Here is a 17,877-nt window from a genome sequence, read left to right as displayed (position 1 = left end):
AAAAATATTTTTGGGAGGCACAATATTGTGTAATGCTATATTTGTCTTCATGGAATTTGTGATAATAGTAAGAGGATCAGACCTATACATATTAATAACTAAAGAAAAGTACTAGTACACAGATGAAAATGTTTAAACTGGAAATAAGCACGCGCTGAAATGTTTGGCACAAAGCATATTTCTTGTGGATTACCAAGAAAGCAAGACCTCCATTGGCCGTTGTTTTATTGGGAATTTTCTTAGAAGATGAGGCTTAGCTCTGAAGATTTGTTAAAATACGAATAAGCAGAGTGAGAACATAGAGCCATTTATGTACAACATTTTCTTCTTAGTCTTAACTGCCTGGGTCTTAATTCCATGAATTTAGAGCCATTTATCTCCAGACAGAAGGGATAAAATTCTTGTTAAATATTGCATTTTCACTCTTTGTGTGCAGCTGGGGTAGCCAAGTTGGCTGCGAATGTTCAGATAAATACATCTACAATCATGTGCTTTTTCTGATAGATCAGCTCCTCTCAACTCCAGTGGACGTATACATTGTATAAAAGCACTGATAAATGTTACAGCCAATTTCTTGGAATGATAGGTGTAGTAAATCCCATGTATCTTTTGCCTCTCTCTGGAACCCACTTTTCTTATGAATCACTTGTAGATAATTTAGGATATGCATAAGAAGGAAGTTCAACCTGAAGCAGTAAAGACTGAATATCAGTTTCATAGCCTTGAGCAATATGAAACTTTTTATTAGAGGGATCCCAACTGTTCAGCCTCTCAGGTCTTTAAACTGAGGTGAGAAGAAATCTCAGCAAGAACATGTAGAAGGTTCTACTCTGCCGTACTTGGGCTTCCACCCCAGGCGATGAAGTCTTAACTAGTTCTGTGCATGTAAAATATTTGTATAGTAAAATCGTGTTGAAGTACTATTAAGGGCAGTTTCAGCACATACAATCAATTATTAATTCAGCCATTCTGAATTTCTAATTTTTCCCATATTGAGATTAAAGAAGAGTACACCCCTGATTTTTTTGACTCTTAAAACTAAATATTAATGGCATGTGAATATTTGCTATTTTATGTGTGATTTCTTCCGTATTAAGCACTTAACTACGTGCAAAGCACATTGCTATGCACCATGCACGAGAGAGACAGTGGTTAGTTAGGAGCACTCTTCATGATTCTGCCATTTCTTACAAGATCATTCTCTTTAGTCTCACAAAGATGACTGCCTCTAGCCCTTGGGGAAACATATAAAATATTTTTAGAAATGGTATGCTGAAGCATCACTGGGAAGCTTGTATAATTTTATTTGAGAACCTCCCCCAAATTTAAACAAAATATTTAATTACAATAGATTTTACTATTGGAGCAATCACATATGTAGCAGTTACTGAGTGCTACATATGATTTATGAATTTTTAAAATGTTTACTGATTTTGCTTTCACAATAACCTTATGAGTTACATAGTATTATTATCTCCATATTATAAATTAGAATGCAGAAATACCCAGATGTTAGGTCTTTTGCTTTAGTTATGTAACTACAAATGGCAGAGGCTGACTGTAGACAAGGTCAGGCCTTCCACCAATCCACAGCGCAACTGCCTTGCTACATTGTCTACCAAATTTTACAAAAATAATTAACCCTGACTTTATTCTGTCTGAAGAAAGATACATTGTAGTTTCTCTCTTTTTTAATAACAGTTAATCACATTGAGTATTAAAATCTAGGGAATCCCAACCAACCGTATATGAAGCATTGTGATGTAAGTGATGATTTGATTATTTGAACAAGGCAAGCATCTGAGATTGTACCTATATGGAAGAAGATAAGGCAATTAACAGTGCAACAGTCACTGCATTATCTGATTTCTTATTCACAGAGCATTGCAGCATATATTGAAATTTTAGACTATCCAGATAATAGAGTATCTTTTATATTTTGCATATCAATATTTTTCCATGGCTCAATTTCCCTTTTAAGAAAGTCGTAGTCCTTATTATACTTTCTAGTTTCATCTCTTTTTAATCACTTTCAAGCTCTTCATCTATCTTACTAATTTTTTTTTTCTTTCCAAGCTCACCTACTATGAAGAGCAGTCTATTCCTTTTACATATACTCAATATATGAACATGGTTATATTTTTCTTTTGATAATGTGAGTGGCATGATTTCAATTATTCCAACCTCTCATGTTAAGAGGAGAACACCTAGGTTCACCCAATAGTATAAAGACCTACCGCATCCGAAGGAAAGAAAAAACTATAATTATTTCTTTTAAGAAAAATAATTGTCCAGAATTGATCAAAAGATATTTCTAAATATGGTAACAGTAAATATTTTGTACAAAATCACTAAAGTAAAACTGCCCTTGTTAACTTACCTCTAATTGTTCTAAATTTATTTTGAAATATCTGAATATTTGTTATGTTAACATATACATACTTAGCTTGCAGAAAAACTTAATAAAAAGATTGAATTCATTTATCTGAAAAATCCTACACTACAGAATATGTGATGTTTTATGTACCTGTGAAACAGCGTTCATTTTTATTCCAAGCAATGGTATTGTTAATAAATTGAAGATGGAATTTGTAAAACCATTAATGATTCCTGTTACTATTCTTCATTCTTCCTGATTCTACTGAAGTCCACATACGTGGGAAATCATTGTCAAACAACAGGACACTTGAAGATTCTGCTCATTACATACATGAATCAAAAGCAAATCAAAATCATTTCAATTCCAAAGATGTATCCAATTAAAAAAAAAACTCATGGTATTGAGGACTTATCTTTTAGCTCAAATAGTAGGAATGGAGAGATCTGAGGAATGACAAGAATTGAGCAAAATAAAGAATCTACTTGTATCTTTTCACTCTTGGTACTTTATGTCATCTGATCTACTGCTTTCCTGTGCAGTGGTGCTCTAAAACAGGAGTAGGTCTTGTTTGAGATCTGAGCTGGCAAAGGCAGTAGTGGATTGGTGTCTCCTGCCAATTTTCTAGACCCATATCCTAAAAATTTAGACATGAGCCAGTGGTGTTGCCACTCCCACATTCTTAGGTGTTGAGGATGACCTAGGTCTTAAATGATCCTTACATTTCCTGGGCCACTTTCAACATAGGGACATTAAAAAAAAAAAAAAAAAAAAAAAAAAAAAAAAAAAAAAAACCAGATTCACGCTTGATGTGCTTGATACTTAGTGTTTGCCCAGGTTTTGAACTTCTTGGTTGACAGTTTAACTGTAACTGGCTTTTTTTTTTTTTTTAGATTGTCTTCAGAGCCAAACGAGGTATCAGTTACATAGGAGATGTAGCAGTGGATGATATTTCCTTCCAAGATTGCTCCCCTTTGCTTAGCCCAGAGAGAAAGTGTACTGCTCATGAATTCATGTGTGCTAATAAGCACTGCATTGCCAAAGACAAGCTGTGTGATTTTGTGAATGATTGTGCTGATAATTCAGATGAGACTACTTTCATTTGCCGTAAGTAAAAGGGTTCTGTTTTCTTACTTTTGCCTTCAACTCCCACAGCCTTACTCAATATCTGTGTTTATTGTTGAAACATGCAGAGTGTGTGTATCTCAACACCGGGGGAAGGTAAGGTGATTTAACTTGATGGATTCCTTCCTTTCTCTGAATAGTTCATTTATAATCATAATTCATTTAAAATCAATTGATGGCTGTGTATGTGTATGTGTGTATTAATTGGAGATAAATTGGAAAACAGGTGTCTTCAAAGAAAAACAGAATGGAAACAAGTATTTTTCATATGAAAGTTTTTTTTTTTGGCAGAGTCTCACTCTGTTGCAGGATGGAGTGCAGTGGCACGATCTCGGTTCACTGCAAACTCCGCCTCCAGGGTTCAAGTGATTTTCCTGCCTCAGCCTCCCAAGTAGCTGGGACTACTACGGGCGCCTGCCACCACGCCCAGCTATTTTTTGTATTTTTAGTAGAGATGGGGTTTCACCATGTTGGCCAGGATGGTCTTGATCTCTTTACCTCATGATCCACCTGCCTTGGCTTCGCAAAGTGCTGGGATTACAGGCATGAGTTACTGTGCCCGGCCTGAAATAATTTTTTTTTTTTTTTGAAAAATGACAGGCAAAATTTTCATTAAAGACAATGCATGCAGGGTTGGTGAGCCTGCAGGCTCTGATGCATTTCAGAGGATTGTCATTTTTCTGTGTATATTGTCAGATGTGATAGGTTGTTAAAAAAATTCAACACCCTGATAAATACCTGTATATAAAATAGAAAAAGTGATCTCTCAAGGAGGTACGTATCAGCTATGTGATATGGTTAAAGGAGATCAACTCATAATGAACACCATATATTAAAATATCCTTAGCTAAATGGGCCATATGTACTCATTCTGCTAAGCCTGTAAAATTGTGCAACATAGTCCAATTGTTGCTTCATTTAACTGCAAATGAGGTGAATATAAATTGTCAAAATGAAGGTTGACAAATTATGTCACCATTACCTTTAATAATTTCTGAGCTAGAATATTGCAGTTTGATATTATTTGCTTCATGGAACCAAACCTGGAATATCATGAAAAACCTCAGTATACAGAGCTCACATATACATAGAACTTTTAATGTTCAAAGCCTTTTTATTTATTAATCTTCATTTGAACTTCAGAAGCCTTGAGAGGTACACGGGAAAGATATTATTAGTGCAGTCAACAGATGAAGCTGTCAACAAGAGTGCCTCAGGTTTTGCCAAAGTTCATAAAACTTGTACTGACAGAGTTGGTCCGAGAACACAAGAATTTATTTTATTATTATACTTCAATTTCTGGGGTACATGTGCAGAACGTGCAGGTTTGTTACATAGGTATACACATGCCATGGTTGTTTGCTGCACCTATCAACATTAGGTATTTCTCCTAATGCTATCCCTCCCCTATCTCCCTACCCCCTGACAGGCCCTGGTGTATGATGTTCCCCTCTCTTTGTCCATGTGTTCTCATTAGAACTCAAGTTCTCATTAGAACTCAAGTCCAGTGTTCTCATTAGAACTCAACTTTTATTTTAGAATCAGTGGTTTCTTGTATATTGTGTGATGGTGAGATTTGGGGTATGATTAGTCTTGTCAGCCAGATAGTGAGTGTAGGACACAATAGATTTTTAGCCCTTTTCCTCCTCTCCCCCTCTCCACTCTAGTAGTCCCCAGCTCTTATTGTTCCCTTGTTTATGTCCATGTTTACCCAGTGTTGAGCATCCACTTATAAGTGAGAATATTCAGTGTTTGGTTTTCTGTTCCTGCGTTAATTCACTTAGAATTATGGCCTCCACCTGTGTCCATGTTGATGCAAAGGAGTTGATTTCATTCTTTTTTATGACTGTAGTATTCCATGGTGTATATGTAACAGATTTTCTTTATTCAATCCACCACTGATGGGCACCTGGATTGATTCCATGTCTTTGCTATAGTGAATCGTGTTCCGATGAACATAGGAATGTGTGTATCTTTTTGGGAGAAAGATCTATTTTCCTTTGGTTATATACCCAATAATGGAATTGCTGGGTCAAATGGTAATTCTGCTTTGAGTTCTTTCAGAAGTCTTCAAACTCCTTTCCACAGTGGCTGAACTATTTACATTCCCACCAGCAATGTGTAAGCTTTCCCTTTTCTTGGTAACCTCGCCAACATCTGTTATTTTTTGGCTTTTTAATAATGGCCATTTTGACTAGGATAAGATGGTATCTCACTTTGGTTTTGATTTGCATTTCTCTGATGATTAGTGATACAGAGGATTTCTTTCATATGTTTGTTGCCCCTTGTTTGTCATTTTTTGAAAAGTGTCTGTTCATGTCCTTTGCCCACTTTTTAATGGGGTTGTTTTTTGTTTGTTGAATTGAGTGAATTCTTTATGGATTCAGGAAAGTAGACCTTTGTTGTATGCGTAGTCTGTGACTGTTTTCTCCTGTCTTATAGGTTGTCTGTTTACTCTGTTGGTAGGGTTTTTTTTTTTTTTTTTTTTTTTTTTTTGTCTGTGCAGAGCTCTTTAGTTTAATTAGGTCCCACTTGTCAAGTTTTGGTTTCATTTCAATTGCTTTTGATGATTTAGTCATAAATTCCTTGCCAAGGCTGTTGTGAAAAATTCAGTTTCCTTGGTTTTCCTCTAGAATTTTTACAGTTTTAGGTCTTGCCTTTAAGTCTTTAATCTGTCCTGAGTTTATATTTGTGTATGATAAAAGGTAGAGTTCCAGCTTCATTCTCCTGCATATACCCTACCACTTTTGTGTATAACTGAATCTTAAAAAAAAAACTTAATGTTTTTACCACAAAGAGATGACAAGTGTTTGAGAGATGATAAGTGTTAACTTTGATTTGATCGTACTATAATACATACATATATGAAAACATTACACTGTACCCCATAAATATGACAATTACTGTATCAGTTGGAAACAAGACTTATTCTCTACAGTTATAGACATAGATGTCCTTTTAAAATCACATGACTATATATTCCTTCAATTTTGGATTATTTGTTATATCCATTATTATCTTATGTGAAAAAGGAAAAATACTTTGCTACTCTGGAATTCTGTATTTATTAATATTTATCTTTACCTTATGAATATTTTCTGCTATTGTTTTAGTTACTTCTGTATCAAATGCTTGTAGATTTTCTTCATTGTCATTTTCACTTAAATATCACACAAACAAATAAGCTTAACAGTTAAATAGAGCACATATAATGCTTTTGAATTTTATTTGTAATGTTGCCAGTGTATCTCTTTCCTAGAGATATAGTTTAGTGTAATTTTTCAGAATTCAAAGTATCATTTTATTTCTGGTTAAATATTTCTTGAGCTATTTGTATGTAGGCTCTAAAGTTGGGCATATTTCTAGGAATTTCTCTCTGTATTAGGGAAAGTATGCTGATTTACCAAGGGAATCAGAAACATATTAAAAATGTACTGTCTTGTTAGTTCTTTTATTTCAAACCTAAAGGTAAAAGTAATCATGAGCCTTTGGAGGATAAGTTGTACCAGAAGGTGCTTTTTGGTGAATGATTGCAAAACCTCTTGTTCTTTTTTTTTTTTTTTTAGATTTGAGTGGGCATATTCATACCAGTAATATTAGAGCAAGAAAGCTGAATTAGTTCCAAATAATACATAGGAAAAGTAAAACTTTTTCAGCTCCTAGGACAAACAAACAAATCAGAATAAACCTGATTTTGGCATTGGTTGCCATTACATGAGAATTATTTCTTTTAATATAGCATTGCTAATTTTTTTTGAAAGTTCAACTGTGTTTCCAGTCTACTGGTCTTATATGTTATGTTTTAGGTATAAAGTGGCTGGAATCTGCCATATGAATTATAAGTGGTGTTATTATATTTATATGCTATAAAATGTGATGCCCTAATTAGACCCAGAAGAAGAGAAAGACAAAATTAAAAGAATCACTATAGCAATTGATTTCAAAAGTTTGGCTGGCAACCAACGTGTATTTGGGTTTAAATTCCACAGTCCTTTCTTTGTTTTGTTTTGAGAATTCTAAGTAAAGCTTGAACACATACCACAACTCTAAGAAGGCTTTGAAAATGTGATTAGGTAGAAATATACCATCTACGGATAGCAGAAAGAATGAAAGAAATCAACTCTTTTTAAAGATATAAGACGTTTCATGGAGAAAAAAAATTTTTATTATTATACTTTAAGTTCTGGGGTATATACGCAGAACATGCAGATTTGTTACATAGATATACACATTCCATGGTGGTTTGCTGCACCCATCAACCTGTTATCTACATTAGGCATTTCTCCTAATGCTGTCCCTCCCCTAGCCCCCCACCCCCTGACAGCCAATAACAGACAGAGAGACAAATCACGAGTGAACTCTCATTCTCAGTTGCTACAAAGAGAATAAAATACTTAGAAATCCTTTGTAATATAAACATGTACATCCTGCTTTAATTATCTGTAGATCAATGTAGACTCTGAAAGCAAAAATCTATAAAAAAGTAATTTAAAAAAATAATCTGAATAACACTTCTACAATACAGGATGTAGTCAAAGTGATGTGTTTATCTAGGAACTCTAAAATTTTATTGGAACATAATCATGCTATTGATACAGAGACTTCCTTGGAAAACTACCATTTTATTAGTTTCCAAATACATTCTCATTAGCTTATTTACTGATGAGACACAGTTCAGAGTATCTCAGGCATTCTCAAAATGTTTTAATTTTGTTCTGTGGTAAGGATGCAATAGAGTTGACCAACATAGTCAGTGATCTACACCTAAGAGCGTCTGTGACACAATTTACCAGCTTCAGATATATATGATTTTTAAGCACACACAGAACATTTAGCAAGGAACAAAAAAGGGTTAAAATTTTAAATAGTAATTTTTGATGGGTTAAAGTCACCTAGGGTATACCTTCTGAATTAGGCTGGAGATGAATGATAAGACAATGTCTAGGAAACTCCCATTGTTTAGGAGAAAGATACTTTTATTGGCCCATGCTGCCTCCTAAATTACATTAAATTAAAAAATGTTTTGAAACAGAAATAACAAGAATATTGCATAACATAAACCGTGGGCATTTGCTAAGCCAGTAGATAGAGAAAAATGTATTGCCTTAAAAATTATATTAGAAACCAATTCGGTAATAGCACAAATTAATGAAATAGAACACAAATCTAAGATGGAGGACTTCAGAAGACCAATAAAATTTTCAAAACCCTGCCAAGAATAAAGAAAAATAAAGACAAAACTATTTAATTAATATATATTTATTGGGCAGTTGTTATATGGCAAGCAGTGTTTGAGACACCTGGTATACATCATTAAATGAAACAGAAAAAATATCCTCTTCTTCTTGACCATGTACTTTTGTGTTAAATAGAAAACATATATTTTGTGTGTACATTATACACAAATAAACTTACACATATGTATATGTAAGTAAACTTTCATACTTACATATGTGTATATAATGTGTATATGTACATACTTACATATGTGTATATAAGTAAGTTACACAGCTTAAGTAATAGGTACACACTTACATATGTGTATGTAAAATTACACATCTTGTTAAGAGGTGATCAGTGCTGTGAGAAAAAGATAAAACATAAGAAATCATAAAATGGAAGGGTGGCAAATTAAAATATTAAGTATCATGGTAAGGACAGGCCTAGGTGAGAAAGTATTCAAGCAAATTTTTGAAGGAGGTCTGGGACCTGCTGCTTTCCTTTTTAAGCTTTTTAGTTATAGCCGTCCTAGGGGGTATGAAGTGTAATCTCATGGTGGTTTTGATTTGCATTTCCCTAATGATGAATGCTGTTGAACATCTTTTCTTGATGTTATTGGCTATTTGTGTATCTTTTTTGGGAGAAATGTCTATTGAAGTATTTTGTCCATTTTTTTGCAGAATTGTTTATCTTTTATTGAGTTATAGGAGTTCTTTACAATTATAAATCTTAAATCATTATCAAATATGCAATTTGCAAATATTTATTATCATTTTGTAGGTTGTCTTTTTTATGTTTATTTTTAATACTTTAGTTTTATAGCAATTTTAGGTTTACAAGAAACTGAGTAGAAAGCACAGTTATCGACCGGGCGCGGTGGCTCACGCCTGTAATCCCAGCACTTTGGGAGGCCGAGGCGGGTGAATCATGAGGTCAGGAGATCAAGACCATCCTAGCCAACATGGTGAAACCCCGTCTCTACTAAAAATACAAAAAATTAGCTGGGCGTGGGGACACACGCTTGTAGTTCCAGCTACTCGGGAGGCTGAGGCAGGGGAATTGCTTGAACCCAGGAGGCAGAGGTTGCAGTGAGCCGAGATCGTGCCACTGCACTCCAGCCTGGTGACAGAGCAAGATTCTGTCTCAAAAAAAAAGAAAAAAAAAAAAAAGAAAGTACATATGTACCCCTTCTTTCCATATACCCACAGCCTTCCCCATGCAAGAGTGGTACATTTTCTACAATCGATAAACCTAGAATGACACATCATTAACACTCAGACTCCATAGTTTACATTAGGTCTCACTCTTCGTGCTGTACATTCTGTGGGTTTAACAAATGTATAATAACATGTATCGACTATCATAGTATCCTACAGAGTTGTTTCGTTGCCCTAAAAATCCTCTATGCTCCGCTTGTTCATTCCTCTCTACTCTTAAACAGCTGGCAGCTTGTTTTGATCCTGTCTCCATAGTTTTGTCTTTTCCAGAATATCATGTAGTTGGAATCATACAGCATGTAGCCTTTTCAAGTTTCCTTTTTTCAGTTAATAATAGACGTGATAGCTCATTTCTTTTTACAGCTGGATAATATTCTGTTGTCTGAACATGCCGTGAGCCACCGCACCCGGTCGATAACTGTCCATTCGCTCACTGAGGGGCATCTTGGTTGCTTCCAGTTTTGGCAATTATGAATAAAGCTGCTGTAAGCATGCATGTGCAGGTTCTTGTGTGGACAAAAGTTTTTAACTCCTTTGGGTAAATATCGGGGAGCAAATTTACTGGATTATATGGTAAAGTATGTTTAGTTCTGCAAGAAACTGCCAAACTGTTCTCCAAAGTGACTGTACCATTTTGCATTCACAGCATAGATGAATGGCAATTTCTGTTACTCCATATCTTTGCCAGCACTTGATGTTTTCAGTTTTCTAATCTTTGCTACCTTAATAGGTATTTAGTAGTATGTCATTTTGTAAAATTTGTGATTTCTTATGACATATGATGTTGAGCATTGTTTCATTTGCTTACTTGCCGTTGTATATCTTCTTTGATGAGGTTTCTGTTCAGATCTTCTGTCCATTTATTAATTAGGTTGTTTTTGAGTTTTGAGTGTTCTTTGAGTATTTTGGATAATATTTTTTTCTCAGATGTATCTTTCACCTATTTTCTTCCAGTTTGTGACTAGTCTTCTACGGTAATTTGCTTTACAGTGTCTTTCAGAAAGCATCAGTTTTAAATTTTAACAAAGTCCAACTTACCAATTATTTGTTTCATGAATTGTGCCATTGGTATTGTATTTAAAAAGCTATCACCATAGCGAAAGATCATCTAGATCTTCTCAGATGTTATTTTCTAGCATTTTTATAGTTTTGCATTTTCATGTCTGTTATCCATTTTGAGTTAATTTTTGTGAAGGATATAAACTTATAAACTCTGTGTCTAGATTCATTGTTTTGCATGTAGATGTTCAGTTTTTCCAGCACCATTTACTAAAAAGACTCTTCTTTCTCCATTGACTTGCCTATGTTCTGTTTTTCAAATATCAGTTAACCATATTTTTGTTCATCTGTTTCTGGGCTCTGTATTCTGTTTGATTCATCTATTTGTATATTCTTTTGCCAGTACCTCATTGTCTTGATTACTGTAACTTTATTGTAAGGCCTGGAGTCAGGTAGTATTAGCCGTCTCCTTTTGTTTTATTTTTACTATTGTCTTGACTATTCTCAATCTTTTGCCTCTCTATGCAAGCCTTAGGATTGTTTGTCAATATCCACAAAATAACTTTCTGGGATTTTATTGGGAGTGCATTGTATCTAAAGGTCAAATTGGGAAGAATTGATACCTTGACAACCTTGAGCATTTCTATTGATGAACATGAAATAACTCTCCATTTATTTAGTTAGTCTTTGATATACTTTATCATAGTTTAATAGTTTTCCACGTGTAAGTCTTACATCTGGCAGGGTGTGGTGGCTCACACCTGTAATGCCAGCACTTTGGGAGGCCGAGGCAGATGGATACACTGAGGTCAGGAGTTCGAGACTAGTCTGGCCAACGTGGTGAAACCCCATCTCTACTAAAATTGCAAAAAATTAGCTGGATGTGGTGGCGGGCACCTGTAATCCCAGCTACTCAGGAGGCTGAGACAGGAGAATCACTTGAACCCAGGAGGCAGAGGTTGCAGTGAGCTGAGATAGTGCCACTGCACTCCATCCTGGGTGACAGAGCGAGACTCCACCTCAGAAAAAAAACAAAAAAAAAAATAAAAATAAATCTTACATCTACTTTGTTAGACATATACCTAAGTATTTCTTTTCTGTGGGGAGAGAGTGCTTATATAAATGATTTCATGTTTTTAATTTCAAATTCCACTTGTTCACTGCTGATATATAGGAAAGCAATTGACTTTTGTGTATTAATCATGTATCCTGCAACCCACTGTAATTGATTATTAGTTACAGAATATTTTTGTCTATTCTTTCAGAATTTTACATAGGTAATTATGCCATATGTGACCAAAGACAGTTTTATGTCTTCCTTCCTAATTTGCATAACTTTTACTTTTCTTGTTTTTTTGCATGAGCTAGGACTGTCAGTGTGATGTTGAAAAGGAGTTGTGAGAGGCAACATCCTTGTCTTGCTCCTGATACTAGCAAAAATGCATCTAGTTTTTCACCATTAAATGTAATTTTAGCTGTAGGTTTTTTTGTAGTTGTTCTTTAAGAAGTTGAGAAAGTTTCCCTCTATTTCTAGTTTGTTGAGAGGTTTTATCATGAATGCGTGTTGGATTTTGTCAGATGCTTTTTCTTCATGTATTGATATGACTATATGATTTTTCTTCTTGAGCTTGTTGATGTGATGGATTACATTATTTCGTTTTTGAATGCTGAACCAGCCTTACAAATCTGGAACAAATCCCATTTGGCTATGGCATGTAGTTATTTTTAGACATTGTTGGATTTGATTCGCCAATATTTTATTGAAGATTTTCAGATCTACGTTTATGAGAGATGTTGCTCTTTGGTTCTTGTTTCTTATAAATTTTTGTCTGGTTTTGGTATTAGAAGTAATACTGGCTTCATATAATGAGAGAGAAAATATTCCCTCTGCTTCTATCTTCTCTAAGAAATTGTAGAGAATCTTCCTACCATTTTTAGGTTGCTATCTTCTTGATTCAGCATTTGCTTGCTTGTTGTAATCTTTTGACTGCTTTCCAGAGTTCTGACCACATTGATTCTGACATTTTCTGCTAGCATTTTGGTGTGTCTGTGGCTGAACGGAGCTTAGAGCTGCCTCTTGACCAGTTTGCAGATGTGACTTCTGCTTTTGCAAGAGACTCCCCACCTACAAGGTCTGCAGTTCATGTTGCTTCTCACCCACTGTAAAACTCTTTGTGAGATGTGCCTTTTTCTCTAAATTTAATCACAGTTTTTTTGATGTCTCAGACTTTTGTAAAACCATAGCAAAATAAACCATAAAAAAATCACCTCCCATCATGTCCCTCCCTGACATGTGGGGATTACAATTTGAGAAGAGATTTGGGTGGGGACAAAGCCAAACCATATCATAGTAGGTGTATATATTTATGGGGTACATGAGATGTTTGGATACAGGCATACAATGTGAAATAAGCATATCATGGAGAATGGGGTATCTATCCCCTCAAGCATTTATCCTTTGACTTACAAACAATTTAGTTACACTCTTTAAGTTATTTTAAGTATAACTAAGATATTATTGATTATAGTCACCCTGATGTGCTATCAAATAGTAGGTCTTATTAATTATTTCTAACTATATATATACACACACGTATGTACATATATATACATAGTTATATACTATATAGATAAAACTACATATATACTATATGCTAGTATATACATATACTAGTTATATACTATATATACAACTATGTATATGTATAGTTAGAATGAATTAATAAGACCTACTATTTAATAGCACATCAGGGTGACTATATGTATATATATATATACACACACACATATACACACACACATATACACACACACACATACCTAGGAGGATGGTTTTCCTGTCAAAAGTCTGAAAAACAGTCTGCAGCTCTACACTTGGTTTGGACTTTATCCCAAGTCCATGCCTTCATGGTGGAGCCCTGGGTTTGGTCTTTTCTGGAAGATGTGTTTTAGCATTCCACTATTTAAATGATCAATTAAAGTTTCTACTTCCGAGGTTTAAAATCTCAGAATTTCTGACCTCTCTCCTTGCCTTCTTAAATGTGTTTACTAGCTGCTCAGTTCTTTCCTGAGCTTATATTTTTCTTGTGGCATCTTATCAAATACGTCAAGTAGTAGCCAATTCATGTTTTCAACACTTTGCCCAGAAAGCTCCTCACACAAATTTGTAATATAATTATATACATATTCAGCTTTCCACAATATCTTGGGGACCAGTTTTATCAAATGTTTTCATGTTACATAACATAAATCTCAATTTTTTCAGTCTCCTATAACAGTTCCTTTATTGCTTGCCATCCTGGCCATTGCTACAGATTTTAGGTAATTTTTATGTCAGCACTCCATTACAAGTACTAATTTCTGCATAAGTCATCTGTATCATGATAATGCTGTGTAACAAACTACAGCAAAATTCATTGCCATTTAAAAAACGTTTCTTATTTTCACCCTGTATGTGATGTGGTTCTGTGATTTGTTTTCTTAATTTTTAAATTTCTAAATTTTGTAGGTACATAGTATGTGTTATATTAGTTCATTCTTACATTGCTATAAAGACATATTTGAGACTGGGTAATTTATAAATAAAAGAGGTTTAACTGACTGACAGTTCTACATGCCTGGGGAGGCCTCAGGAAACTTACAATCACAGTGGAAGGGTGTAGGGGAAGCAAGGAATGTCTTCCATGGAAGCAGAAGAGAGAGAGCGAAGGAATGAGTGCCATACTTTTAAACCATCAGATCTCCTGAGAAGTCGCTCACTATCATAAGAACAGCATGAGGGAAACTGTCCTCATGATCTAATTACCTCCCACCAGGTCCCTCTCTGACACTTGGAGATTACAATTTGAGATGACATTTGGGTGGGGACAAAAAGCCAAAGCATTTCATAGTAGATGTCTATATTTATGGGTTACATAAGATGTTTTGATATAGACATGCCATGAGAAATAATCACATCACAGAGAATGGGATATCTACCCTCTTAAACATTTATCCTATGTGTTACAATCTATTTACACTCTTTCAGTTATTTTAAAATGTAAAATTAATTTATCATTGACTATAGTCAATTTGATGTGCTAACTTTTTTTTTTGTAGCCATTAACATCCCCACAAGGTTCTGTGATTCGGGTTGAGCTTAGCAGGGCTTAGTTGTAAGGTGTGGGTGGAGTCCAGGCTTGAGCCAGCAGCTAAGGCATGTTCTTTGAGCAAAAAATATGAGGAAAAGGGCACAAATCCAGACATGAAAGTAAATGTTTATTCTCTGCCTGTGTCATGCCTCTAAATATTTCATTGGCCATACAAAGTCACAAATCCATTTCCAAAATCAGTGGAATAGAAAAGTGTACTCTGCCTAGATTGGGAGGATGAGGGGAAAGAACATTTAATAAAAGCTCAACCAAACTCTTATACTCAATCACTTAACAGCAGTCTTTCACAGTTATTACAGATATGTTTAAACACAGGTTATTTCCCACTGGATGAAATGTGCCTCAAAATATCACTACTTTTTACATCATAGCTGTGCACAATTTAGCATTGCTAAATAACTAAACTCACCTCTACTTAAATTTTGGTCTAGAGAGCATCAGCATCTTTGCCAGCATTGAGGCCCCATCTGAGACTCACTAAATCGTAAACTTCATGTTAGCAAGTTCCTCTGGTGATTCATATGTGTATTAAAATTTGAAAAGCATTGCTCTCAATAATACAAAAAAATTTTACAAAACTTTCTGGTGGAAGGGGGGGCGAGTATTGCACTCTTTAGTTCCTTGTCAACATAAGCAAATATTTATTGGTTTTAATATTCGATATTAATTTTTTAACCACTAGCAATAATTTGTGTTTTATTTTGTACATGTTTCTATATTTTTTACAACTTTCTCTCTGTTTATATGAATTGAACAGACTAAAATATATTCAAGTCAAGACATAGTTCATATGCATGTATTTGCCTACTAATATAACTTATTGAAGATTCTGAGAAACTTGTAAGAATGAGCATTCATTCAGCAAGTGTTTATTATGATACGTCTGGCATTTTTTCTAGTTTCTTGGGATAATGAAGTGAACAATACATACACATGTCCTGTTGTGGAGTTTCCATTCTGACTGTTGGTGGTGGGTGGGACACAAACATCAAACAAAATAAGTAAAATAACACTATATATATATATATGTGTGTGTGTATATGGATATGGATATATATACACATATGTATACACACACGTGTATTTTATACATACATGTATATAAAACACACACAGACACACAGACACACACACACACACACACACACACACACACACATTACAGCAATTAGTGGTCCAGCAAGAAGTAAGGAAAAGTAAAGCAAAATGCTTGGAGTGGTGGCTTATAATTTTAAATAGGGCAGTCATAGAAATTCTCATTGAGAAATTAATATTTGACTAAAGAATGAAAAATGATGAATCAAGCCAAAGGATATGCGATATAGTTGAAGGAATTTAAAAAAAATCACAGAAATATTTTAAAAGCCAAGAATAATTAAAACACAGCCCCTTTTATGTCATCACTGTGTCAATAACAATGTCATTTGGGTTCTATAAATGCATAAGGAGAATTTCACCACCCACTTTATCCCTCAGGATGTTTTTATTTACTGAGTTTTTTGAGTTGATGTGTTCACATCTTGACTGCCCTCTTTTAATTGTTATGGCATATAACTATATAGCATTCTCTAATTTCCAATAAACAGATGAATTCTGGGGGAGAAGGGACTATGGTTTGAAGGTATAATTGTTACTTTTTGCAGTAAGTTTATGTCACATATATTATTTATTATAGTAAGGTCAACATTCCATCTGAAACTTTTTATCATTTCATAATTAGTGCTCCGTTGTGGCAAAAATTAATTTCACAGTGTACAATGCCTCTGGGCTAGGGAGTACACCAGTGTGTATTATCCTGGGTACTGAAAACCACTGACTCGGGTAATTACCTTGTTCTTAGTCAATAACCATTTAAAATCTAAGGAAGCATTTTATAATTAACACTCACGTTATCTGACATATTACCACCAGATTTCCTTTTCATTTATTTATTTGGTAAACATTAGGCACCCCCAACAGAAGTGGCCTTAGAACAAAAACAAAGAAAAACAAGATATGACCTGAATAATTGTGGAGCTTCTTGTCTGGTAAAAGAGATACATAAATAAACATTTGCATTTCTTGAGACTTAGAGAAAGTGCCAAGTACTTTTGGAAATGAAGATAATTTAGTCATACATAAATACTCATCCCAACGTGAGCTTTCATAAAAGTAACACACTGCTTTGAAAACAACCATTGTGTTTTCAGAGATGTTATTAAGCATGGTCTGAGAATAGCTTTTGTTGTCTTTGAGAAATTATGTTAGAAAGTAGGTCAGGTATCATGATGTTACTAAGGCAGGCTTTCTGGGAAGGATCAGCTGTCCTGACTGCAGCTGAGTGACGGGAGCCAAGACCACATTCATTGTATTTCCAAAATTACCAGCAGTGGTCCCTCCCCTCACTATCGCAGTGTCTTAAGTGGCAAGTCTTAGGATAATATTTTCCAGATTATAAAATCAGGTCGTTGACAGAGAAGAAAAACTTATATGTGAAGGACCTCTCTGAATCACTCATGAGATAATCCATGTTTTCCAAATGTTTGATATATAATGTGCCTTATGAATTTTCAAAAGGTTGATGCACATAGAGTTTTTCTAAATTATTTACCCTCAAAACTGCCTTTTTCTTTGTAGGAACACAAATATGCCCTTTATAGGACAGTCATTCTGTACATCACAGTGTGAAAAATTTTGTTTAATATATTTATGATTATTACTTCACAGAATAACAAAATACACTGGAAATCACTCTATCGTAAGTTCCTAATGATCATCAGCAAGTGATGTTAGTATTTTTAGCCTTTAA

The 17,877-nt window shown here is 34.6% G+C and overlaps 1 protein-coding gene across 1 annotated transcript in view; it reads left to right on the top strand.

Moving 5' to 3' along the window:
* Window positions 1-17,877, top strand: part of MALRD1 (MAM and LDL receptor class A domain containing 1) — a 682,931-nt gene that overhangs the window by 276,946 nt on the left and 388,108 nt on the right. Inside the window, exon 24 of the mRNA XM_012499583.2 lies at window positions 3,271-3,484. Within this exon, the coding sequence (XP_012355037.2) occupies window positions 3,271-3,484 (214 nt within the window). The remainder of the gene's footprint in view (window positions 1-3,270; window positions 3,485-17,877) is intronic.

The sequence above is a fragment of the Nomascus leucogenys genome, chromosome 9 (assembly GCF_006542625.1).
Source record: "Nomascus leucogenys isolate Asia chromosome 9, Asia_NLE_v1, whole genome shotgun sequence".
In the NCBI taxonomy this organism is placed as follows: Eukaryota; Metazoa; Chordata; class Mammalia; order Primates; family Hylobatidae; genus Nomascus; species Nomascus leucogenys.
This window is presented reverse-complemented; position numbering and strand designations above follow the sequence as displayed.